This window comes from Triticum aestivum, chromosome 7A (genome assembly GCF_018294505.1).
Source record: "Triticum aestivum cultivar Chinese Spring chromosome 7A, IWGSC CS RefSeq v2.1, whole genome shotgun sequence".
Classification (NCBI taxonomy): Eukaryota; Viridiplantae; Streptophyta; class Magnoliopsida; order Poales; family Poaceae; genus Triticum; species Triticum aestivum.
The window spans coordinates 94,753,337-94,780,348 of record NC_057812.1 but is presented as its reverse complement, the minus strand read 5'-3'; the positions used below and the strand labels follow the sequence as shown (position 1 = coordinate 94,780,348).

Here is a 27,012-nt window from a genome sequence, read left to right as displayed (position 1 = left end):
GGTGTACCCAATAGTTTCTTTTGGGTATCCTATGAAGACGCATTTTTCCGATTTGGGTTCGAGCTTTTCAGGTTGAAGTTTCTTGACATAAGCATCGCATCCCCAAACTTTTAGAAACGACAGCTTAGGTTTCTTCCCAAACCACAATTCATACGGTGTCGTCTCAACGGATTTCGACGGAGCCCTATTTAAAGTGAATGCGGCAGTCTCTAAAGCATAGCCCCAAAAGGAAAGCGGTAAATCGGTAAGAGACATCATAGATCGCACCATATCTAACAGAGTGCGATTACGACGTTCGGACACACCATTACGCTGAGGTGTTCCAGGCGGCGTGAGTTGTGAAACTATTCCACATTTTCTTAAGTGTGCCCCAAACTCGTGACTCAAGTATTCTCCTCCACGATCTGATCGTAGAAACTTGATTTTCCTGTCACGTTGATTTTCAACCTCACTCTGAAATTCCTTGAACTTTTCAAAGGTTTCAGACTTGTGTTTCATTAAATAGATATACCCATACCTACTTAAATCATCAGTAAGGGTGAGAACATAACGATAGCCACCGCAAGCCTCAACACTCATTGGACCGCACACATCGGTATGTATGATTTCCAATAAGTCGGTTGCTCGCTCCATTGTTCCTGAGAACGGAGTCTTGGTCATTTTACCCATAAGGCATGGTTCGCACGTGTCAAATGATTCATAATCAAGAGACTCTAAAAGTCCATCAGCATGGAGCTTCTTCATGCGTTTGACACCTATGTGACCAAGGCGGCAGTGCCACAGGTATGTGGGACTATCATTATCAACCTTACTTCTTTTGGTACTCACATTATGAATATGTGTAGCATCACGTTCGAGATTCATAAGGAATAAACCATTCACCATAGGAGCATGACCATAAAACATATCTCTCATAAAAATGGAACAACCATTATTCTCAGATTTAAAAGAGTAGCCATCTCGAATTAAATGAGATCCCGATACAATGTTCATGCTCAAAGTTGGCACTAAATAACAATTATTAAGGTTTAAAACTAATCCCGAAGGGAGATGCAGAGGCAGCGTGCCGACGGCGATCACATTGACCTTGGAACCATTCCCGACGCGCATCGTCACCTCGTCCTTTGCTAGTTTCCGCTTATTCCGCAGCCCCTGCTTTGAGTTACAAATGTGAGCAACTGCACCGGTATCAAATACCCAGGAGCCACTACGGGCACTAGTAAGGTACACATCAATTACATGTATATCACATATACCTTTTGTTTTGCCGGCCTTCTTATCCGCTAAGTACTTAGGGCAGTTCCGCTTCCAGTGACCGCTTCCCTTGCAATAAAAGCACTCAGTCTCGGGCTTGGGTCCATTCTTTGGCTTCTTCCCGGCAGCTTGCTTGCCGGGCGCGGCAACCTCCTTGCCGTCCTTCTTGAAGTTCTTTTTACCCTTGCCTTTCTTGAACTTAGTGGTTTTATTGACCATCAACACTTGATGTTCCTTCCTGACTTCTACCTCTGCTGATTTCAGCATAGCAAATACTTCAGGAATGGTCTTTTCCATCCCCTGCATATTGAAGTTCATCACAAAGCTCTTGTAGCTTGGTGGAAGCGACTGGAGGATTCTTTCAATGACCGCATCATCCGGGAGATTAACTCCCAGCTGAGTCAAGCGGTTATGCAACCCAGACATAGTGAGTATGTGCTCACTGACAGAACTGTTTTCCTCCATCTTACAGCTGAAGAATTTGTCGGAGACTTCATATCTCTCGACCCGGGCATGAGCTTGGAAAACCATTTTCAGCTCTTCGAACATCTCATATGCTCCATGTATCTCAAAACGCTTTTGGAGCCCCGGCTCTAGGCTGTAAAGCATGCCGCACTGAACGAGGGAGTAGTCATCGGAACGTGCCTGCCAAGCATTCATAACATCTTGTTCTGCAGGGAGAACGGGTGCGTCACCAAGCGGTGCTTGTAGGACATAATCTTTCTTGGCAGCTATGAGGATAATCCTCAGGTTCCGGACCCAGTCCGTATAGTTGCTGCCATCGTCTTTCAGCTTAGTTTTCTCTAGGAACGCGTTGAAGTTGAGGACTACGTTGGCCATTTGATCTACAAGACATATTGCAAAGATTTTAGACTAAGTTCATGATAATTAAGTTCAACTAATCAAATTATTAGTGAACTCCCACTTAGATTAGACATCCCTCTAGTCATCTAAGTATTACATGATCCGAGTTAAACTAGACCGTGTCCGATCATCACGTGAGACGGACTAGTCAACATCGGTGAACATCTTCATGTTGATCGTATCTTCTATACGACTCATGCTCGACCTTTCGGTCTTCTGTGTTCCGAGGCCATGTCTGTACATGCTAGGCTCGTCAAGTCAACCTAAGTGTTTGCATGTGTAAATCTGTCTTACACCCGTTGTATGTGAATGTCTGAATAAAACACCCGATCATCACGTGGTGTTTTGAAACAGCGAACTGTCGCAACGGTGCACAGTTAGGGGGAACACTTCTTGAATTTATTGTGAGGGATCATCTTATTTACTACCGTCGTTCTAAGTAAACAAGATGCAAAACATGATAAACATCACATGCAATCAAATAATAAACGTGACATGATATGGCCAATATCACACAGCTCCTTTGATCTCCATCTTGGGGCTCCATGATCATCTTGTCACCGGCTTGACACCATGATCTCCATCATCATGATCTCCATCATCGTGTCTCCATGAAGTTGCTCGCCAACTATTACTTCTACTACTATGGCTAACGCGTTTAGCAATAAAGTAAAGTAATTTACATGGCGTTTCTTGATGACACGCAGGTCATATAAAAGAATAAAGACAACTCCTATGGCTCCTGCCGGTTGTCATACTCATCGACATGCAAGTCGTGAATCCTATTACAGTAGCATGAACATCTCATACATCACATATAGATCATTCATCATTCATCACAACTTTGGCCATATCATATCACAAACCACTTGCTGCAAAAACAAGTTAGACGTCCTCTAATTGTTGTTGCAAGTTTTACGTGGCTGAATTAGGGTTCTAGCAAGAACGTTTTCTTACCTACGTTAAAGCCACAACGTGATTTGTCAACTTCTATTTACCCTTCATAAGGACCCTGTTCATCGATTCCGCTCCAACTAAAGTAGGAGAGACAGACACCCGCCAGCCACCTTATGCAACTAGTGCATGTTAGTCGGTGGAACCGGTCTCACGTAAGCGTACGTGTAAGGTTGGTCCGGGCCGCTTCATCCCACAATACCGCTGAAGCAAGAAAGGACTAGTAACGGCAAGAAAGTTGACAAATCTACGCCCACAACAAATTGTGTTCTACTCGCGCAAGAAGAACTACGCATAGACCTAGCTCATGATGCCACTGTTGGGGAACGTTGCAGAAAACAAAAATTTTCCTACTCATTTCACCAAGATCATCTAGGAGTTCATCTAGCAACGAGTGATTAGATGCATCTACATACCTTTGTAGATCGCGCACGGAAGCGTTCAAAAGAACGGTGATGATGTAGTCGTACTCGACGTGATCCAAATCACCGATGACCAGCGCCGAACGGACGGCACCTCCGCGTTCAACACACGTACGGAACAGCCACGTCTCCTCCTTCTTGATCCAGCAAGGGAGGGAGGAGAGGTTGAGGGAGATGGCACCAGCAGCAGCACGACGGCGTGGTGTTGATGGAGCTGCAGTACTCCGGCAGAGCTTCGCTAAGCACTATGGAGGTGGAGGAGGTGTTGGGGAGGGAGAAGGAGGCAACCAAAGGCCAAGGCGTTCCGGTATGAAGTCCCTCCTCTCCCCCACTATATATAGGAGGGCCAAGGGGGGTGGCCGGCCCTAGGAGATCCAATCTCCTAGGGGGTGCGGCGGCCAAGGGGGGGTTTCCCTCCCCCCCAAGGCACCTAGGAGGTGCCTTCCCCTCCTAGGACTCTTCCCCCTCTAAACCCTAGGCGCATGGGCCTATGTGGGGCTGGTGCCCTTGGCCCATTAGGCCAAGGCGCACCCCCTTACAGCCCATTTGGCCCCCCGGGACAGGTGGACCCACCCGGTGGACCCCCGGGACCCTTCCGGTGGTCCCGGTACAATACCGATAACCCCGAAACTTGTCCCGATGCCCGAAACAGGACTTCCCATATATAAATCTTCACCTACGGACCATTCCGGAACTCCTCGTGACGTCCGGGATCTCATCCGGGACTCCGAACAACATTCGGGTTACTGCATATACATATCCCTACAACCCTAGCGTAACTGAACCTTAAGTGTGTAGACCCTACGGGTTCGGGAGACAAGCAGACATGACCGAGACGACTCTCCGGTCAATAACCAACAGCGGGATCTGGATACCCATGTTGGCTCCCACATGCTCCACGATGATCTCATCGGATGAACCACGATGTCGAGGATTCTATCAACCCCGTACGCTATTCCCTTTGTCAATCGATATGTTACTTGCCCGAGATTCGATCGTCGGTATCCCAATACCTCGTTCAATCTCGTTACCGGCAAGTCACTTTACTCGTACCGTAATGCATGATCCCGTGACCAGACACTTGGTCACTCTGAGCTCATTATGATGATGCATTACCGAGTGGGCCCAGTGATACCTCTCCGTCATACGGAGTGACAAATCCCAGTCTTGATCCATGTAACCCAACAGACACTTTCGGAGATACCCGTAGTCTACCTTTATAGTCACCCAGTTACGTTGTGACGTTTGGCATACCCAAAGCACTCCTACGGTATCCGGGAGTCACACGATCTTATGGTCTAAGGAAAAGATACTTGACATTGGAAAACTCTAGCAAAGGAACTATACGATCTTGTGCTATGTTTAGGATTGGGTCTTGTCCATCACATCATTCTCCTAATGATGTGATCTCATTATCAATGACATCCAGTGTCCATAGTCAGGAAACCATGGCTATCTGTTGATCAACGAGCTAGTCAACTAGAGGCTCACTAGGGACATGTCGGTGTCTGTTATTCACACATGTATTACGATTTCCGGATAACACAATTACAGCATGAATAAAGACAATTATCATGAACAAGGAAATATAATAATAATGCTTTTATTATTGCCTCTAGGGCATATTTCCAACAATCATTACATAGGCATCACATCCAAGATTAGTAGACCGACTCCTGTCTGCATCTACTATTATTACTCCACACATCAACCGCTATCCAGCATGCATCTAGTATATTAAGTTCATGGAAAAACGGAGTAATGCAATAAGAACGATGACATGATGTAGACAAGATCCGTTTATCTATATGGCGATAGATATATATCTCATCTTTTTTATCCTTAGTATCAACTATATATACGTGTCGTTTCCTTTTCTGTCACTAGGATCGAGCACCGTAAGATCGAACCCACTACCGGGAACCTCTTCCCATTGCAAGATAAATAGATCAAGTTGGCCAGACAAAACCCAAATATTAGAGAAGAAATACGAGACTATAAGAGATCATGCATAAAAGAGATCAAAGAAACTCAAATACTTTCATGGATATAAAAAGATAGATCTGATCATAAACTCGAAGTTCATCAATCCCAACAAACACACCGCAAAAGAGTTACATCATATGGATCTCCAAAAGACCATTGTATTGAGAATCAAGAGAGAGAGAGAGAGAGAGAGAGAGAGAGAGAGAGAGAGATGAAGCCATCTAGCTACTAACTACGGACCCAAAGGTCTACAAAGAACTATTCACGCATCATCGAAGAGGCACCAATGCAAGTGGTGAACCCCTCCGTGATGGTGTCTAGATTGGATCTGGTGGTTCTGGACTCTGCGGCACTAGATGAATATTTCATCGACTCCCCTAGGGTTCTGGGATTTTGGGGGCATTTATAGAGCAAAGAGGCAGTCCAGGGGGTACCCGAGGTGGGCACAACCCACCAGGGTGCGCCAAGGCCTCCTGGCGCGCTCTGGTGGGTTGTCCCCTCCTCGGGACTCCCCCCAGGTGCAACCAGGGCCCATCTGCTTCCTTCTGGCCCATAAAAAATCATCGTGAAATTTCTTGCCATTTGGACTTCGTTTGATATAGATTTTCTGCGATGTAAAAAACATGGAAAAACAGCAACTGGCACTTGGCACTATGTCAATAGGTTAGTACCAAAAAATGATATAAAATGATTATAAAACATCCAATATTGATAATAAAACAGCATGAAACAATAAAAAATTATAGATACGTTGAAGACATATCATGGCTCATCGCAGTAAGGATGCAATTTTGATTATCTTATGTTTTCTTTGTTGAGGAATTAGCGTTAGAGCTTTGATGAAACATGCATCATCCTCCACCAAGAAAGAAAGCTAGTCTCTTTTCCGTTGAATTTAGAGAATTAATTAGTTGCTTCATCAAGACTAAATATAGAAAAAATCGATATTATAAACAAATTGGTTGACTAAATATAAAAGCTTTGAAAAATATCGATTTGTTTTGTACAAATATATATACATGTTCTTTAAGTTTCATATTATGTGCACTTGCCAATTTGCCACGCCATGAGAGGTTGAATCGGTGTATTATTCACAATGAGCTTGGCGCTGGTTAATAATATACATGTTGACTATTTCCTTTTATACTCCCTCTGTCCTCAAGCTAAGTAGTACTAAATAACTTTTCATGGGCTTGCGTCTAAAAAATGTGATAGGAAGAGAAATATACTGTAATTGTTGTCTCTTAGTTGGGTTTGTGAATAATTAATTGTTTTTTTCTTCAGATTGTGATGTTTTCACCTTAATAAATCAAAGCTATATGGATTTGTGTATGATGCTAAGCTTGATCAGTGTCTTTAGGTCTTAGTTTGTTTTATTCAGATCATGTCATTTCCTCCTTTATCCACAATTATATATTTTTTGTAATCCATCGGCTGACAAACGAATGTGAGCCCTTAACTACAAGCAACTCTTGTATATATATATATATATATATATATATATATATATATATATATATATATATATATATATATATATATATATATATATATATATATATATATATAGACACACACACACATACACACTACTACTCCTGCTTCTGAGAATGTTGTAATTTCGTAATGCATGGAGAAGCCATTGAAAATGGGAGCCGGAGCCGATGGAGTAGGCGCCCATGTCACCGAACACGAGCCAGTCCCCACGCGAATCTCCGGCAGCCGGTACCACGTCACCACCATGCCGAGTGAGTCACACGTCGGTCTGAACACAGTCGATGTGTACGTCTCCTCGCCAGCGTGTGGGGTGGCGAGTTGCCTCGGGCAGGGCACATAGTCGTCCATGAGGACGCAGTTGAGGGAGCCGTAGAGTCCGTCGTCGATCCAGTACTCCTGCACCTCGCCCCCCGTGTGCCGCGAGTGCGAAGGCCATCTCCGCGGAGTACCACCCCGGCTCACCGATCACCTCCACGCACAGGAGACGTCGCGGATGGCCGTGGCGGCCTCGTCGAACACGCCACCGCTTGCCATAAAGCCGTTGCCAATGTCGAGCACGCACGGGCCTCGATGGCCCCGCGGTACACGTCGGTGTGGGTCCCATAATAAAATAGCCAGCGCAACTGAAGCATCATAGAGTTCTTAAATAGCAGCCTAAAGTTTATCACGACCTTAATAAATAACCATAATACCAACAACAACACAAGGAGTCAACCTCCGGAAGGTAAAATAGCTAACAACAAGGTACCAACACAATTAGGTTTCTCAAGAAGCCGCATTCAAAGTTGTAATGACAAGTACTGGTTCCATCCACCCGCAATTTTCTAGATTCAGGAGTTTAACAAGGTGATTTTGCATCAGGTACCCTCCTGTTCTTGCTCTTCCGCCTTCTTGTGAAGCTCCAGTATCATATTGGCAGCTGCCGAGCACTTCGCCTCATGTGGGGTAGGACGAAGACCACCAGTGAGGCTCATCTCAAAATCAGGGCATCTCAAACGTACACTGGCGTGATACATTCCTAAAAAGATAGGAAAAGGACCATTGAAGAAGTGCTCAAAAGTCAACACACACATATGATAGTCAATCAAACATACATTTTGGTTATTGCTAACTGGGGATCTAATCAGTCTGATCTAAGATAACCAGTTACCGAATGTAAAACAAACCTAACACTTCAACGGAGCATAACATGTGATAAATAAACAAGCGGCTTATTTGGATTGCTACTTTGACATCAAGAGAGTAGCAAGCCCTGACTATTGATCTGACACCTTGAAAACTCTTTTTGTCCAAGCATGGTTAGCGTAGCACACTATGTATATTATCATCTCAATGCACAAAACGACCCAGTACCTATAGGGATTAAATTCGATAAATGAGAAGCATGAAGTACGTGGCACAGGACCCATTCATATGATATTCCTAATTGTTATGCCTCCATGGTCCAAGGACCTAATACTTGCCTATCTAGAATAGCTAAGAGATAAAAGTAAACATTTGTACATACCATCTGATACTGAAGGTAATACTGTGTATCTTGGGAGTATCCAATGGGCCCCACGACAGATCTCATCAAGCTCCTGCATTGTCAAGTGTCAATGGTACTAGTGGCATTTAAAATTGCAATACATAGGTTCACCTCGAGGTTTCTTACCTTGCATTGTCGGAGGAGTGCCACCTTCAATTTCTTCCTCTTAGTGATAGATTGGCCCCCATCTCCAGAGCAAGATGAATTGGTAACTTCTGTCATATCTGAGCAAGTTTCCTTGTATTTTCTTATTATTGATACAGCTTTGGGTGTCATCTTTCCTTCTGCATAATTTTTAAAACATGATAAGTACAAGAAATACAGAACTAATATAGAAGCAACTTCTTGCCAAAACATTTTAAAAAATCCAAAAATAATACATCTTGCCAAAATTGGCCACAGTTTCGACGGATGATTTGTACATCACAAAGTGCGGTGGACGACTTGTCCGCAATGAAAAGTGTGATACACCATAGTTTAGCGCAGAACTTTTGAAAACATATGGCTCCCAGAAATACTTGTCGACAGTGTTGACGGCAAAACTGTAGCAGTTCTACAACGTGATTGTAAATGTAACCATGTTTAAAATGTGACATGGGTAGAATACCACTCAAGAGTGTCTGGATGTCCATATCACACTGAGCACTTCGTTCTTGAAGTATGATTTCCTTGCGAAGCTGAAATGAAGAGAGAATAGGAGAGTTCACATCAGATTCTCAACTAGAAGAAAGTTATAGGAAACAAGCATAATTTTTCTGAAATAAGAGAAAAGACATATAACATACAATTTCATCCCGTATTTTCTGAATTGATTGCAGAAAATCATCTATCTGGCCATCATCGTTGTACTTACTCGTGGCACCTTCAAAGAAAATTTTGGAACACATAGAGTAAAAACTTGGGAACACCAGTTACCATATATGAAAAATAAGCAGGCTTGGGTAGCTTTATCTGAACCTGACTCTTCAGACATTTCCATATCTTGGCATTCCAAAGCACAGTTCTTCACTAAAGGATCAGCACGCGTCTCCTGATACAAAAAATAGTTCTTCAAGTTAAAGCAGAGTGAATGGATCACATGAAAACCTTGGCCTAAACACCACCTACGCATCTGAAACTGATTTATGGAAAGGATGAATATTTCTTTTGATTGATTGAGCACATATGGTGTGTCTCCTCTCTTAATACGAACATCATCAGCCAATAAGATTTCAAAAGATAGCATGGGGAGGGGATCGTTGGGCCAGAGCAATTTCCGGCTATACAAGAATAGCCTGGAAGATACGAGGAAGACGGTATGTCGATTACGACGGCAAGCTTCTCCGGGTTGAGCAGTTGCAGGAGCGACAACCCTCGCTCTTCCCGGCGATGGGTATGGCCAAGATCGACACGGGAGGGGGGAGGGGGCAGCGGCTATGGTGAGAAGCCAGAGCTGCTGGCGAAGAGAGGGAGAGGCGGCGAGGAAGGAGGAAGGAGTCGGAGAGGCGGCGCGGGCTAGAAAGAGGGAGCGCACGAAGGGGGTTTCTGCGGAAAAACCTGACCTGCGGCTTGACGGTGAGGAGGGGCGCACCGATTTATCTTGACAGTGGCGGCGTGTGAGAGGAGGGGATGGTGGCCGGCGATGCAAGGCTTGGTGGCGGAGGTGCACGCTGAACCAGCCCCCGTCACCGTGTTCCCGTCCTCCGGACTGGCACGCGGCGGATCTGTCGATCCCCCCACGGTCGTCGCCTCGCAGACTCGTTCTTCTCCTCCTGACGCTCACCAGATCTGCCAACGCTGAGATCGGCTGTGCTGGGTGCGGAAAGAGACGAGGTTGCGTGTGTGAGGAGAAGACAAGGGGCTGGCCAATTGGGAAGGACAAAACACGTGCTCTCTCTCTCTCTCTCACACACACACACACAAAGACACACACACACACACACACACAAAGACACATGTTCATTACACACACAATGCACCTCTCTCGCCATTCGCTGCACCACACAATGCACCTCTGCCAACGTGGACATAGTGAAAGGGTGCCCTTGCATTCGCCAATATTGTGTTTGATACTAGTATAGCTAGCTGACTCAAACATGCCTAATAAATTGACCGAACAGAACTTTCTCCTTGATTTGCAAAACTTGCCTTCTATATCTTGACATTTTTTTCTAGTCCTAGTGTTTATCAATTTGATTGGTCGTACGACTTCTCTGGTGGGCCCTATCCAATCTCCTGCGGAGACATGGTTTTCTTCTTCTTCTTTTTTGTGAGGGAGAGACATGCTTGTCCACTTGAAAACTTGTCACTGATGAGCCAGGACATTAGCATCCCAACTATAACATGAGTAACCGAAAATGACTTATATTCCATACTGAAATCTCTAAAACAAATTATACGGACTATATGTATTTCAATACGTACTTCGGAGGGAGTATATAAGAAAAAGGGAATACAATTCAAATTGGTCAAAAAAGAAATCGGAATTGCTGGACGACAAGAATATGGACTCGGGCTCAAGCCGTCAGTTGTTGACACGGAGAAGGCAGGCCGACTAATGCAGGCACTCGGACACTCCATCGCTACGCTATAAGAAGAGAGGCACCAAACGGACCAGGGCATCAATCAATCCATCGAGGCAACACGAACACCAATCCATCAGAAACAGTCCAGCGGAACACGGGGTCGTCGAACACCATCGCCAACGAGGGCAAGTCGACATGGCGAGCGGCAGGAGGGATCTTGCCGCGGCGACGATCACGCTAGCCGTGCTGCTCGTGCTCTTCTTGCCTATCACCGCCGCCGCCACGGTCCCCAGCATCGATGCCACGCGGACGCGCCACCTGCCGCTGCGACACGGACTGCTGCGCGGCCCTGAGAGCGTCACCTTCGACGCCAAAGGGAACGGCCCGTACAGCGGCGTGTCAGACGGCCGCGTCCTGAAGTGGAACGGCCACAAGCTCGGCTGGTCGACGTACACCTATAACCCCGACTACAGCAGCGAGGCGTGCACGGCGTCTCTCCTTCGCCCGGACACTGCCACCGAGGGCCACTGCGGCCGGCCGCTCGGTCTGCGGTTCCACCTCAAGTCCGGGTACCTCTACGTGGCCGACGCCTACAAGGGACTCATGCGGGTTACGCCGGGCGGCGGGGAGGCGACTGTGCTTGTCACGGAGGTTGATGGCGTGTCTCTCCGCTTCACCAACGGGGTGGACATTGACCAGGTAACCGGCGAGGTCTACTTCACGGACAGCTCCAGGAACTACAATAGGTCACAACATGAGATGGTCACAAGAACCGGAGACTCAGACGGGTCGGCTACTGAGGTATGACCCACGGACAGGGAAAGGCCGTTGTGCTCCAAGCTGACATCACTTACCCCAACGGCCTCGCCATCAGTGCTGATCGAACACATTTAATCATCTCATCGACTAGGCCGTGTAAGCTGCTACGATACTGGATCAAGGGCTCCAAGGCGGGCACGATGGAGCTATTTGCCGACCTCCCGGGATATCCAGACAATGTGAGGCCTGATAAGAAAGGAGGATACTGGGTGGCGCTACACCATGAGAAGGATGAGCTCCCCTTTGGCGTCGATAGCCACCTGCTTGCCCTGAGGATCGATGTTGACGGAAAAATAATCGAGGAGATGAGAGGATCCAAGAGCGTGAGGCCGACCGAGGTGGTGGAGAGGAAAGGTGGCAGATTGTTCATGGGATCCGTTGAGCTTACTTATGTGTCAGTCGTCACGCGCAAATAGATATAGATCAATTCAATTAAGGATATGTAAATTAAGGCTTTTCGTAGGACTTGCTCTTTTTTTTACTATTATTATTATGTTATTGTTTTGTCATGTTTTAGTTGTAAAGTCTTTGTTAAGTGGAGCTTTCTATTGGGCAATGATCATGTATTTTTCACTATAATGTATCAAACTATCTTTTATTAAGCATTATATGAAAATACAGTTGTGAGTTGCAAAGAGCCAAAGACACAAAAGGCACTAGCATTGTTGTGAAATAAATTGTTCGCAAAAACTAAGGCGGTCCAGAGTACTAGTAACTACTCACAATAACAAAAGCAATCCAATCTTACAGAAGGAAAAACAATCTATTAAGAGAAATCAACTGCGGCGAACTGAAAATCAGATAAGTGGCTGCCAGCAAAAATCTACAAATTAAAATGCATCAACATATTCTTTCGCGATTTCATCGAGAACAAGAAAAGTCAGTCGGTTCAAAGAGAACGCGAGGCACAAGAACAACACAGTTCTTCCATCCATTGCACTACAAAGAATCGTCACATCATCGCACCAAATGTCCATTGAATAATCCAATCTTTACCCTGATGCACATACAAAAAAACGCCATATACAAAATGCACAAACGTCTACATGGACCGATCCGACGAACAAGCTACACTTCCTTGGTCCCAATCAATGGCCGTGTCACTTCCCCTCCTACCTGTGCTTGAAGCCGTCACAATCACAGCCAAAGCAAACATGGGCAGAACCAACTTCCGATGCCGTGAAGTTTATGCATGTTGGTACTTGTCAATTGGCTCAGGATTTCTCTCGATGCCTGTGACGAACAACAAATACAACCGCGTGCTCATCATTCCAGAAAATACACATGCAGAAGTTTATTGTATTGTTTTTGTTGGAGTGAATTGCAGAAAATATCGACATTGAAGGCTAGGGTTGCAGAAATCATAATTCTACGGTTTTGTGCCAAAAACCACTAATTCCTAGCCCTTTTTTTTTTGCAAAAAACACTAGTCGCCCGCTTAGGCCATTTTGGCCATGATTATGGCAGGCGGGTCCCACTGAACAGTGTGATGTGGCATAACATAACAGATCATAAATAGACAGAAAGGGATAGACTAAACTGTAAAAGGCCAAAGAGGATAAGGTGGTGCTGTTAAAAAAAAGAGAGGATAAGGTGTGAGTCGTCCTTCCTCTCCCCAGCGCCCAGCCGTGCGCACGAGTTCTCGGCCGGCGAGTTCGCAATGGACGACGGCTCCAGGACGCTCCTCCCCCTCCTCTCTCCCACGCCTCCAGCTTCCTCCCGCTCCCTGGACTCGACCTCTTGCGCCCCGGCCTCGGCCTCCCCTTGCTGCCAGGGGCGGAGCCAGGATTTGACCATAGGGGGGGCGAAGAACATATTGAAGTGCATAGGAGACATAACAGATTGAAATTTGTTGACGCTTTCGAGGGTCTGCTCATATGGTGTGCTTCCAATTCTATGTTGATGTAGAACTTCTAGAGAGGCCTCACTATTTTGCGTGAGGGTTTGCATATCAACTATGTCCAGTGGGTTGCTCTGTGACTTCTACCTCCCCAGTTGGATTTTCGTTTCATTTGTAGTGTTAGAGTTTAGAACAATTGGCTTGAAAAAAAAAATGTCTGTGACGTCTTCCTCTTCATGAAGTATGCAATTCTAATGCGAGTACAAAGCAAATATGTAATATGTAATTGATCTGATAAGAGACAAAATATACTAATACTAACAAGTGATTTGTGTGATCAAATTGAAAGACAAGTGACAACTACAATAGTATCAATCTGTAGACAATAATACCTTCGTTTCTGATTCACGGGATCAAGTTAGAAATTGGGTGTGGGCGTGTGGCGTTGCCGTTCGGCTGGGCTGGTCGTAGTCCATACTCCGTAGACTTGTGCTCCGGTGCTCGAATGATCCGCCTCAAGCGGCAGCCGGCAGGCCGGTAGCTTTGCTGATCACCAAGCCATGACGGCGCAGCGCTCGGCGCCGGCGACAATGAAGCCCTAGCCGCGTCTCGGAAGAAAGAGTCAGGAAGTCCGAAGTCTCCTCAACCGTGTGATTGCGTGCGGGTGCGTTGATTGATGAGCAAGTTACGTGATATCCAGCCCATGGGTGCGGGTGCGTTGATCGATATGCGTACGTACGTGCAGCCTTGGGCCCTTGACCTTCTGGCCTTTGTTGCATATTCGCTCTGGGCTTGACACTTGGAGTTTAGCCCATGTCCTTTGCTAAATGCTAATGGCCGGATATTAAGCCTAATCTGTCTGTACTAGTCCCCGCTGGAACTCATTGGAGGGGGCCGAACCATAGGGGGGGGTCTGGCCTAATTGGGTGACTAGTGTTTTTTGCAAAAAATAATCACGGAATTTGTGTTTTTTGGCACAAAATCGTAGAAATGTGATTTCTGCAACCCTAGCCTTCAATGTAGATATTTTCTGCAATTCATTCGTTTTTGTTGTAGTGATCAAATGAATCGCCAATACATATCGCATCTACAACTTGATAGACGTGAACCCCGAGCGCCATAGACCAGATGTTGTGTGCTCTACTCTGGACCGGACTGACCGTGTGTAATCGAGGTCGGCTATGAGCTGCGTTTTGATTTTCGGCCGAAAAAAACGAATTTCGGCCGAATTTCGGCCATCTCGCTAGGGCCCGATATATGGGCCTATCGGCCGAATATTTGGCCCAATTTGAATTTTTTTTTGACCGGCCCAGCTTCCAGAGCCTTCCAGCTGAGACAAAACCACGAAACCGAAACAGCCAACCCTAGAATCGCTCGTTTCCTGTCCCTCCTCCTGTGTGCGGCGCCGCCGCTGCGCACAGGCCACATCTCCTCGCCCTCCTCCACATCTCCGGCCAAAGCGCTCACTTCTCCGGCCCTCCTCCACATCTCCTCGCCTCCACCCCATCCACTTCCTGTCCAAGACTGTGGCAACGGAGCTCGGCGGTTGCGGCCCTTCTCCAAGACTGCAGCGTGGTGCTCGGCGGCTGCGGCAACGGAGCTGATGGAGCGCGAGCCGACCAGTTCAATGGAGGCGGTAGCACGGGGCAGCGGCAGCAGCATGGAGGGCGTCCGCTTGACTGGAAAGGTACAAATGTTCTTGATGCAGTTTCAGTACGTGTATGCAGTTTCAGTCTTCAGCAATTTGTCTCGTCCAAGTACGTGTATGCAGTTTCAGTTCTTGAGCAATTTCAGATCGATGTTGCTTTGTTTCTTGGTTATAATCTGTGTCTGCTTGTGCTGCTTTAGATTTAGGAGAGGTCCCTGGTAAATGGCTCGGCAAATGCATATATCATACGGGGTTAAGAAAAAGTGAGTCTTGATGAGTTGAACGTACAGCAGTGAGATTATTAATCTGAAATATACATGCATCCGGTAGTCACCAAGGAGTCTCACAATGTTTTGGTTTGGTATATAATCTGAATCTGAAACACACATGCATATGGTATTCACTAAGGATGCTCACGATCTGGTAATATTTATTTTGGTCCAACCAAAAAGTGGGTTACAAACGTTATTCTGAACATCCTAAAATATATAATCGTTCCGTAGATCTGGGTTGTGTGCTTGTTTTTGAGCTGTTGAGATGATGCTTGTGTGCAATATTAAAGTTTTTCTCATCACCTCCAACCACTGGCTTGGATGTTTGCAGAAGCATCTCATGTTTGCATTGATAATTTATTTAGATCTACAGTACGTCCAATAAAAATTCAGTTATGTTGTGTATTTAACTAAGTAGATGTTGATCGATGGTTAATTTCAATGTTCAGCGGTACCATTAAGTGATGGTTCTAGAACTAAGCTTCGCAGTATCTTTCTCAAGAATAGATTATAGTTTTTGACTTGTCTTTTTGGCAAACTAGAGCATCGGGTTGTATTTAAATTACTTATTCCTTAGTATCTAAACTAGAGCATTAAGCTGTACTGGTTTTGTTTATCATTCATATGAGGACACCCAAGTAAGCAAGGGTTGCTTCCCTAGTGACCTACTCTTCATAACTGACCGCTGTTCTTTTGTCATTGATTTTGAAGAGAAAGTATTTGTTGATAGTGAGAGTGAGGATAATGATGGGGTGAGTGAGGATGGGGAAGATGCTCCATCCATGCATGATCAGCAAGAGGCGCAAATGCAAGTGGAAAAAGAGACACAAATTCAAGTGGAAAAGGACGCACCACCAACAGATGGCAATTTGGAGACCCGTAGATCTGTACGGCTTGTCAAGAAGAAGACCAAGGGCGTCAACAGCCTATACCCGCTGCTTAGAAATCTGCTGGCAAGTATCTTCTTTCTAGTGTTTTATGATTCATGATAATTGCTTAGAAAATTTTAGTTACTTGGAGCTGCTAGTTTCTTAGATGTATAAACTTTCTATCCATGCCTAGCCTTCGTTGTCATGTTAAGCAATGTATTTATGTTGTCCTGAAATGTTACCACTTGACTATTGTTGCACTAGACACCTCCCTGTTAGTCCATTTTATTTCATTATGCACAAAGTGGAAGAAGAAAATTCTGATGTTGAACTACATCTATCCTGATCCTTTCTTTGTTTTCTCTATATGAACTAGAAATGCCACATGAAGAACTAAGGATATCAAGAAGCTTTTGGATGTATGCAAGCTTGGAGCTGCTGTTTTATAGGTATATTAACCACTGTATTTGTCCTGCAATATGTTTGAGCTTATGCATGAATTTTGATTCACATTTTTCATCGTGGATTTTCCTTTTGTATGACAATTGACAAATGGCTAGTCCAAGCCAACAGTGGGCTGTTTGTGTCTATGTTGCTTTCTTTGTATCCTTAGAGTTTTGTTGTGCTGGAGTAAAAACCGTAAACTAGAATTCATCATTCTAGTATATGGAGGCATTGAACCTTTGCTCCTGAAGCTTTTTGGTGAATAAAAAACTATATTGCTATAGTAGATTTGTTATTTGATTCATGAGCATGCATAAATTTGACTATTGTTCTACTAGCCACTTGTCCTGTTAGTCCATTTTATTTTTAATGCACAAAGTGGCAGAAAATAATTCTCATGCAGAACTACCTCCATCCTGACCCTTCCTCTGTTTTCTCTAAACCAGAAATGACACTTGAAGAATAACCAAGGATATCAAGAAGCTTTTGGATGTAGGCAAGCTTGGAGTTGCTGTTTCAATGTCATGCTTTGATAGTTGTCTTTTGGAGCTGTTGTTTCTATGTGTAATACTTCAAGTCTATTGGCTGTACCGGACTATTTAAACTCTGAGCTATGCTGTGATGGTTGAACTGATGTTGGACTGTTAAGGGTTATGTTGGAGGCCACTTTATAACTAATGTGTGCCTGTTATGTTGGACAGATGCAGTTTTATTAATCCTTTGAGCTTATTTGCTGAAATTTACATGATCAAACCTGATGGTTGTTGCGCTGCTATATTCATGGCCTGTTTTATTTCAAATCTTGTTTGAATTTCGGCCGAATTTCGGCCAAATTTCGGTCAAATTTTGGCTAAATTTTCAAATTTTAATTTTGAAATTTCGTCCAAGATTTTGCCGAAAAATTTAAAATTCCCGAAATTCGCCCATTTCGGCCAAGGACGAAAAAAAACACAAACCGAAAATCAAAACACAGATATGAGGTCGTCTATGTCCTCGATGCCAATCGATATCTGGACTACATCATCAGTTAATTCATGCTCCTCCCTCACCGAGGAAGGGATGCTTGCGTCCGACACGAAGCAAGGCAAGCTTATGAGCGACTTCATGCTTCCTACATCGTCACATAGAGTCGGTGAGCATGACTGGGCAAAGTTTCACAGAAAAAGTATTCGGCTAATAAACTGGTACTGGAATGATTGGTACCGTTATTTTTAAGGGACCGGCTAGGTGACAGTCCACTGAAAAATATATTTAGGTCAGTCACTTTCTCTTGTCTAATCTCATGCTCTCTCTCTCTCTCTCTCTCTCTCTCTCTCTCTCTCTCTCCTCTCTCTCTCTCTCTCTCTCTCTCTCTCTGCGTCAGATGTCTCCACTCTTGTTTTCTGTTGATTTACTTGGGGCGTCTGTTTTCAGCTGAGACATGATGTGGTCTGTACGAGTGGCCGAGGTCCCGAGGAGTACTTCACTACTCCGGTCCTTTTCCTATAGCTACAGTAGCGGCGCCATGAGAGCTTCTTTAGATCGAAGCCGAATGGAAAAGAAAACGACGAAGAGTGGCCTTACATGGGCCTCCTAGGCCTTTTCCCTTGGTCCATGAAATGAAACGGTAGGTTAAGTTTTATTTTTAACAGTCTGGGCCAAACACCAAGCACAACTAGTGCTAGGCTGCTAGAGATTATGCACAATGCCAAGCTACAAAAGTTCTTATACCACTACAAAAGCTACTCCGTTCGATCCATATTACTTATGGCTCAAACGGATGTATCTATCACTTAAATACGCCTAGATATACTAGTTTGAATGACAAGTAATAGGGATCGGAGCGAGTATAAAAGTTCTTTGGCTAAAAAAGGTACTAAAATCCTCTCAGTGATTCACTTGCTTTCATCTCGCTAGGAACCCAAAGGATTTACATGCATGCAATACCCATCATACAAAAAAACAAAAGTAACCCTTAGGAAGAAAGAAATCCAAAACCAAATTAAAATAAAAAAATTGCACACCATTTAAACAGAAATTACACCTTTTATAATGTGCAGGAATAAGCATATAATAGCATAAGTAATTAAAATAAAGTTTTCTAAGAAGAAATGCATTAGTAATGTTGGTATTACCCTCAAAGAAAAAAGAAAAAGAAATAAAAATAAAAATAATTAAGTTTTCTAACAAAGAATGAATTATCGGCATTGATATTGCCCTTTAAGAAGAAAGAAAATGAAAACTAATAAAACAAGTAATGGAAAAATTGCACATAAATTACATAGAAATTGCTCTACTTTATACAAGAATAAGCATATAGTAGTGGATGTTTCAAAAAAAGTCTCCTAAGAAGGAAAAAATTAGTGGCATTGGTATTACCATTAAAGAAGGAAGGAAATGTAATAAAATCCATAACAAAATCAAAATAATGAAATTTTCTAAGAAATAATGAATTAGTGGCTTCGGTATTTTACTCCGTCCGTAAGGACTAAATATTTCTTTACAGAGGGAGTACTCTTTAAGAAAAAATAAATGAAAAAAAACTTGAAAAAATAAAAATAATGTAGTTTTCTAAGAAAAAAAATGAATTTGCGGCATTTGTATTACCCTTTAAAAAGAAATAAAATGAAAAATGAAAAATTATTAGTTTTTCTTCTGGTTTTGCTGCTAGGTTTCTTCTGTTTCTTTTTCCTTTTGGGGTTTTCTCTTCCAAGTTTTTTTTCTCTTGTTTTTCTGTTTGCACTTTCATATTTTATAGTTGTCTGTAACATAAATATTTTCTAATATACGATGAACTTATTTAAAATACAAACTGAACATTTTTTCATATATGGTGAACATTTTTCAAATTGAAAATGAAACATTTTTTTAGTATACATGAACATTTTTGTAATATATGCTGAACATTTTTTATTTACAGGTTGAACATTTTTGTAATATACATTGAAAACTTTCTTAGCATATGATGAACAGTTTTATAATACGTGCTTGAACTTTTTAAATATAGAATAAAGTTTTTTAGACACATACTGAACCCTTTATTTATAAATGATGAAAAAAATATGTAGTTTTCAAATTTATTTTACTAGGTTCTTATATATTTAAAGTCCTAAAAAATATCATAACAGCTGGTTTTTGGAAGAAACCCGACTGAAAAAACAAACAAAAGAAAACTGATCGATAGAGCGTGCCAGCGTATTGCCAGAGTGAGCTGGGGGCCTATTACGCATATACCCGCTTGGAGGCTCATCTACTTGACACTCACGAGCGTCAAGCAGGATGTCTCACTTTTGAAGGGATCCTTCGTGTTGGTTTAAGAATGCAATGACAAACCTCAAATGTGTTTCCAAAAAAACATCAAATAGCGGTAAAAAGAAACACGCTTCTGTCAACAAAACATTGGAATATTCTGAGATTAATTAAGATAATGCAGATTGTAGCTAAAAGTCCAGATTTCTGTTGATGCAATGTGCGAAGTTAAACATACTTGTAAGTAAACAAGGATTTTCACAAAAAAGGCACTAGCATTTTTGTCAAATAAATTGTTCACAAAAACTAAGACGGTCCAGAGAGGAGTACAAGTAAATACTCACAAAAATGAAAGCAATCAAATCTTACAAAAGGAAAAACAATCTACCCATATATACTCACATTATTGTTCATATATACTCACGAAAACAATGAAGTATATATGCCCCCCTAGGCCCTGACTGACCTACTTATCAGTTGGCTTGGGTTTTTTTTTTTTGAAAAACCCCCATACATTAATTAATTAATAATGTTATTACAATCGTTCATTACGAAATTCGCCACACAGGGCGGAACGCTATTAAGAAGAATCCCACAGATTTACTTATAAAGCTAAACCTCGCAATTTCATGAGCCACCTTATTGGCGTTCTGATTAATTTTCGCAATTTTAAACTTCTTAAGCATCTTCGATATGCTCAAGACTTCTTTCTTCAGATCAACGAGCGAGGGCCTATCAAGATTCTCATTTGCAAGGAAAGAACAGACAAAAACACAATCAGTCTCCAAAATAATGGACTGATGAAGAGTAATACCTTATATAAAGGCCTGCGAGGCAAGCACGCAGCTCAGCTTCATTCACGCTGTAGCACTAACCTAGAAAGTCCCACGAAGATATAATAACTTCGCCAGATGAGTTTCTAACAACCACCCCCACTCTGGCCGCATTAATACTCTCCACATAGCTGGCATCGACATTGATCTTGATATAATCATCTGGTGGAGGTTTCCATCCGACCTGTTGTTGTGATGTTGCGAAAACTAGTGTAGCATCTTCCATTTTTCCTTTACCTTTGTTACTAGGAACAGCCTCGACAATGTCGTGGCAGGACGTAAAAGAAGACCAATAGTTTACCACAGAAATTGCAGAAGCAGCAATGGATTCCTACCCTTTTTCAAAAATTAAATCATTTCTCAAGTACCATGCTCGCCAGAAAAGAAACAAAACTTGCTCTCGCTGTTGCAGGCTCAAATGATCCAACAGAATCAACCGCCAATCTGGCCCCGAGAATTTGAACCACTCTTCATTAGGAATATTCCACGATTCTCTCAAGGCCAGTCGCAGAGCATGAGCGTTAGAACAAGTAACGAGGGCATGAAAAGTGCTTTCATCTTCTACTCCACAAATAGAGCACATACCTGAAGTAATCTGATGGTGCTTAACTCTCTTGGTCTGGACTGCCAAGCTATTGGTTGCGGCCCTCCAGGAAAAAAAAATCCTTATCTTCTGAAGGATATTAGCCTTCCAAATTAAATTCCAGAGCCTTCTTTCTCCACATGGATCTCCACTAGATTGACCCAATTTATCTTGACTATCCTTCAACTTAAGCCCTAAATTGTACGCACTTTTAACAGAAAATATACCGTTCTTCTCATAGTGCCACGCAATAAAATCCCCATCCCCATAAGCATGAATACGAATCTTAAGAATCTCCTCTGCATCATGGGGATAGAAAAGGTACTTAATCAAATTTTCATCCTATACCTTTCTCCCGCTCAAGAACAAATTAGAGACCCATCTCAATCTAGTATTATGCCTTTTAGTTGAAATTGTAAGGCCAGTGCTCCTGGATAACCAATTATCCCTCCAAATATTAATGCTAGATCCATCACCCGCCCGCCAAATGACACCATTCTTAAGTAATTCCAGACCATGCATAATACCTTGCCAAGTGAATGATGCAGACTGAGGAAACATTGTATCAAGAATATGTCCCTGGGAGTAATACTTTGCCTTCATCAGCTTAGCACACAACAAATCCGGATAAACCAATAACCTCCACACTTGTTTGGCTAAGAGGGCTTGGTTAAATAATCCGAGATCCCAGAATCCCATACCCCCTTACCTTTAGACCTTGTTAATTTGTCCCATGCTAACCAATGTGTTTTTCTTTGATCCTCCTCATCTCCCCACCAAAAATTCCTGATAATCTGGGTTAACTCCTCACAAAGGGAAGCCGGGAGCTTAAAAATACCCATAGCATTCACAGGTAGAGCTTGAATAACAGATTTTATTAAGTCTTCTTTACCCATAAGAAGCGTATTTCTCTATCTAGTCAAAGAGCCTTTTCAGAACCTTTTCTTTAGTAGATTGAAACTTACCAGCTTTCATTCTTCCCTCAGGAACCGGAAGTCGAAGATATTTATCTTCGAACCCATCGACTGTAATTTTTAAGATTACCATTATAGCCACTTGATTCTCCAAACTACACTTTTTCCCAAACATCATGGAACACTTATCAGGACTTAATAAATGCCTAGTCCCTTTCTCATACTCCGTCAAAATATCTGTAATGACAACTGCTTGATCAATGGAGCCTTTGAAAAATAACATACTATCGTCTACAAACAATAAGTGCGAAATACTTGGCGCTTGTCTGTTCAAATGAAGCTCCCGAAGAATTCCCCTGGTAGAAGCATCTTTAAGCAGTAAAGAAAGTGCCTCGGCAACAAATAGGAAGAAATACGCGGATAAAGGATCTCCCTGCCTGAGCCCCCGAGTAGGTGAAAACGTCTCCAACAATTGTCATAATCCAATTATATGCGCAAAATTTCACCGATGTAACACCGCAAATTTCACCGATGTAACACATGCCATAATCCAATTTATCCACGTCGGTGCAAAACCCAAAGCCCCATCATACATTGTAAGAAACGCAAGTTCACCCGATCAAAGACTTTCGCCAAGGCCAACTTATATGCGCAAAATTCCCCTCTGAAATCTTTCAGCATACTTAACGAATGCATACATTCAAAAGCTATGAGAGCATTGTCAGAAATTAACCTTCCCGGAATAAATGCACTTTGAGTAGGCGAAATCATACCATCAAGGAGCGGTCGCAGTCTGTTAACAAGGCATTTGGAAATAATCTTATAGATAACATTGCACAAACTGATCGGCCTGAACTCTTTAATAGACTAAGGATTCTTAACTTTTGGGATGAGAACAATAGTTGTGTTATTAATCCCCTTTGGCATAATTCCAGAATTTAAAAACTGTTGGACAACTTTAACAATATCCTCTTTGATCAAACCCCAATTCCGTTGGAAAAACCTTGCAGGAAAACCATCCGGACCCGGAGCTTTTAATGGTCCCATTTGAAAAAGCGCATCACTAATCTCTTGTTCCGAAAACGGTTTGCAAAGCTCATCATTCATATCATCAGAGACAAGGGGTTTGACCAACGAAATAATATGGGAGGGGTCAACGGAGTCGTCAACAAAATAAAGTTTTTTAAAGAACGAGTTTGTTATACCTTTCATTTCCTCCAGATTTTCCGTGAGACACCCATCATCCTTCTTTAGTGCCGCAATATAATTTTTCTTTGCTCTCCATGAAGCCCTTCTCTGAAAATAATTAGTATTACGGTCTCCTCCTCTTATCTTATCCAAATGAGATCTTTGCTTCCATAGCATCGCTTTCTTTATAAGAAGCTCATCCATCTCTTCAAGAATTTTCTTCCTTTCCATCACTGCAGAATGATAATTCCTACTAAACAACACATTTAGTCTTTTACGAGCCCACTCTAGTTTCTTTGGTAAATAACCAATATGAACCCTTGCCATAGCCTGGCTTATTAGGGATGATAGACTACTCATACCAATAAGAAATTCCTTCTTTTCCGGGAGCCCATTCGGACAGAGCTCCAAAGTTAAGCGTGCTCAGCTTGGAGTAGTTTCGGGATAGGTGACCGCCCGAGAAGTTGCTCCCGGGTGCGCACGAGTGAGGACAAAGTGTGCAGAAAAGACTAGTATTGATTTGTAGGGCCAGTCTAGATCCCGCCAGGAGTAACGACCACCGGTGGGTGTGTCCGGAGCGTTATAAGTTGGTATCAGAGCCGGCCCTCGCGGTTACACGGATGTTTACGGACAGGTGCGCGGTCATGCTATGCATGACGTTTGTGACCCGTCATGGCACACAGCATGGCACATGTGCCGGACTAGAAGTACAGACATATGTGCCAAGAGGGAACATTCCTGTGGACCGATGAGGATGTCGGTTCCTTTGAGTGGGGGTGTATGTCATAGCCTGGCTTATTAGGGATGATAGACTACTCATACCAATAAGGAATTCCTTCTTTTCCGGGAGCCCATTCGGACAGAACTCCAAAGTTAGGCGTGCTCAGCTTGGAGTAGTTTCAGGATGGGTGACCGATCGGGAAGTTGCTCCCGGGTGCGCATGAGTGAGGACAAAGTGTACAGAAAAGACTAGTATTGATATGTGGGGCCAGTCTAGATCCCGCCAGGAGTAACGACCACCGGCGGGTGTGTCCAGGGTGTTATAACCCTACTCCACGCATGAAGAAATTCCATTAATTTGTCTAACTTATTTGCAATATCTTCAAGATCATTAATATTAGACTCTCTATTCCAACCAGCACTAATCAGGTCATCCAAAGCTCCACCTTGCCACTCCCAATAAGATTCATATTTCAACTAACTAACAAATCTACCCACCCGATGAGTACCCAATACCTCAACAAAAATGGGATAGTGATCAGACCTGGAGCTTATAATATGGGATACCTTACATCGAGGGAACATTGAAGACCAAAGTGGGCACGCCACTGCACGATCAAGACGCACCTTAACATTTCTTGTTTCCATCTTTGTTATTATACGTCCAAGGCACACCATGGTAACCCAAGTCAAATAAATTGCAATCAGACAAAACCTCACGAAAATTGGCCATTAGTCTAGTAGACCTCTTTATGACGAGAGAAGTGCTCATCTTACCACATAGCTTCGTTAAAATCCCCCACCATAAACCAAGCTCCAACACCAAGAGGTTTAATCCGTCTCAAGAGATCCCACATAACATACCTTTCACTCGCCTTAGGCTCACCATAAATGAAGGTGCACCTCCACTTTGTTCCCTCTCCCTTGTCGACGTACAAATCAATAAAGTGGTCACCACATTTGTTCAGCTCACAAGAGTATGCCTCATCTCAAAACAGAGCTAGTCCACCACCTTTACCATGGCCAGAAACAGTAAAAACATTATTCATGCCCAACCTATAGCGCAAGCTCTCAACATACTCTTTATTCTTTCTTGTTTCAGATAAAAAGATAATATTGGGTCTGTGCATCTTTGAGAAGCACACCAACTCTTGAATTGTACGAGGTTGACCCAAGCCTCGACAGTTCCAACTCAATATTTTCATGGCTCCTGACGGGTGTCATCCACGCCCGTCAGGTCACCAGCAGCCCCAAGGCCGGTAGCTTCCTTTCCCCCCCCATCCTCTTTTTCCTCTCCCACTGATTCCATCCTTTTATCCTAACACCCCTCCTCTCTCCACTCTCTCTCCTGTGCTACATGAACAATGGATCCATCTAGCCCTACTACAGCCTCAACCCTCTCAGTACGGACTCTTTTACAAGAAACACTTATATCATTTGCACTCTTATACTCTATACTCTCTGAACTAGTGCTATCCATGCTAAACACTAAATTTTGATCATCAGGATGACTCCTCTTACTACCTTCCGTGCTCTCCAGGATGGCTGCAAAGGCACCCTTGCGGCTGGACATGTCACTGCCGCTATTTGGGGGTGTTGGGACCCCAAACTCCACATGCTTGGTGCACACGCCTTGGACAGCAGCTCGCTCCACCTACTCATCTCTATAAACTCTCTTCCATCGGCCTCGAATAGATTCAGTTACCTTGCTTGGGTCAGCAACCTCCCCTTTAGCATGGGCGTACATGTTGATGGAGCCCATGGTGCCCTATACTTCCATCATGTTACCCTGGCGGGCTAGGGGACACAATCCACAACTCCTTTGGGTTGCTCCCCAGAAGTGGTGGCAACAACAGCAGGGGTCACGGGAGCACTCAAGATGATGGAGGGAGCGTCCCCATTGACCCCTACAGCAACCTGATATGTCCCGTTCGCTCGGCCACACGCGATGACTATCTCAACATCATTGGGAGAGGGGTCCTCATCCTGGGAACCTTCAGCCCCCATCGCCGCCTCAACCGTGAGCTTCTAGACATCCTTGGTCACCGCCTTGATCTCCTTCGCTGGCAGCTTGGACCTGCCCGCCACCTCCTCATCTCCAGGGGCCAGTGATAGGCCTCCGTACTCGAGGAGTCTCCCGATCGAAGCCGCAAAGTGTGCACGTTCTTCGGGTGAGCAGAAGCCTTGAGGTCGATCAAGAAGTTCTTCTCTCGAAGCTCAGTAGTGACACCACAGAACTTGATTGTAGTGTGCCCCACGACACCACAACACAAACAAAAATTAGGCAATTTTCATACTTAACAGGAAAGTATATCTTGTTAGTGCCTCCAACGTCGGTTGTGTCGGTGAACTTCCTCACTGGCTTGTCCACCTGATGCTCGACGCGGACGCGAATGTACTCATTGATGATCTTCTTGTTCTTGTGTTACACCGTAATGACGGTGCCGAGCTTCTCGCGAAGGGTCCATCCCATTTCCATGGTCTTGATCGGAACCGACAACCCATGGATTTGCACCTAAATTCTGAAAGAATCAAGGGGAACATCCATAGGGTCACCGCTGCCATCAAACGCCGTGAGCAGGACTGCGTCATTCCTGTAGTGCCACGGTCTAGCTTGCAGCACATGACGCCAGTCACCTTCCTCC

The 27,012-nt window shown here is 43.7% G+C and overlaps 2 protein-coding genes, 1 long non-coding RNA gene and 1 pseudogene across 3 annotated transcripts; 2 read left to right on the top strand and 2 right to left on the bottom strand.

Annotated features, from left to right (window-relative positions):
* Positions 1-7,624: 7,624 nt before the first annotated feature.
* Positions 7,625-10,349, bottom strand: LOC123151139 (uncharacterized). Its single transcript, XM_044570902.1, has 7 exons — positions 10,076-10,349; positions 9,463-9,535; positions 9,291-9,367; positions 9,113-9,182; positions 8,632-8,789; positions 8,485-8,557; positions 7,625-7,995 (listed from the first exon to the last, which is right to left on the bottom strand). The coding sequence occupies exons 2-7, from the start codon at positions 9,482-9,484 to the stop codon at positions 7,835-7,837; spliced, it is 561 nt and encodes a 186-aa protein (XP_044426837.1). The 5' UTR covers positions 9,485-9,535; positions 10,076-10,349; the 3' UTR covers positions 7,625-7,834.
* Positions 10,350-11,121: 772 nt separating this feature from the next.
* Positions 11,122-12,344, top strand: LOC123151138 (protein STRICTOSIDINE SYNTHASE-LIKE 10-like; annotated as a pseudogene).
* A 394-nt stretch (positions 12,345-12,738) lies between these two features.
* On the bottom strand, positions 12,739-14,323 carry LOC123152148 (uncharacterized). Its single transcript, XR_006476050.1, has 2 exons — positions 14,061-14,323; positions 12,739-13,061 (listed from the first exon to the last, which is right to left on the bottom strand). It is a non-coding gene; the product is annotated as an uncharacterized lncRNA (long non-coding RNA).
* Positions 14,324-15,006: 683 nt separating this feature from the next.
* On the top strand, positions 15,007-17,644 carry LOC123150997 (uncharacterized). The gene is made up of 5 exons (XM_044570792.1): positions 15,007-15,425; positions 15,517-15,579; positions 16,300-16,541; positions 16,834-16,906; positions 17,348-17,644. Exons 1-4 carry the CDS (start codon positions 15,272-15,274, stop codon positions 16,852-16,854), a joined length of 480 nt encoding a protein of 159 aa, XP_044426727.1. The 5' UTR covers positions 15,007-15,271; the 3' UTR covers positions 16,855-16,906; positions 17,348-17,644.
* The last annotated feature ends 9,368 nt before the right edge of the window (positions 17,645-27,012 follow it).

Bases quoted from the DNA above. Each gene is read 5' to 3' on its own strand.
- LOC123150997 (XM_044570792.1), top strand. From the start codon at position 15,272: ATGGAGCGCGAGCCGACCAGTTCAATGGAGGCGGTAGCACGGGGCAGC. The intron at 15,426-15,516 runs GTACGTGTATGC...GTGCTGCTTTAG, and splicing joins CAGCAATTTGTCTCGTCCAA to ATTTAGGAGAGGTCCCTGGT. The intron at 16,542-16,833 runs GCAAGTATCTTC...TATATGAACTAG, and splicing joins CGCTGCTTAGAAATCTGCTG to AAATGCCACATGAAGAACTA.
- LOC123151139 (XM_044570902.1), bottom strand. From the start codon at position 9,484: ATGGAAATGTCTGAAGAGTCAG. The intron at 9,368-9,462 runs GTTCAGATAAAG...TTTTCTTTGAAG, and splicing joins GGAAATGTCTGAAGAGTCAG to GTGCCACGAGTAAGTACAAC. The intron at 8,558-8,631 runs GTAAGAAACCTC...TTGACAATGCAG, and splicing joins CACTCCTCCGACAATGCAAG to GAGCTTGATGAGATCTGTCG.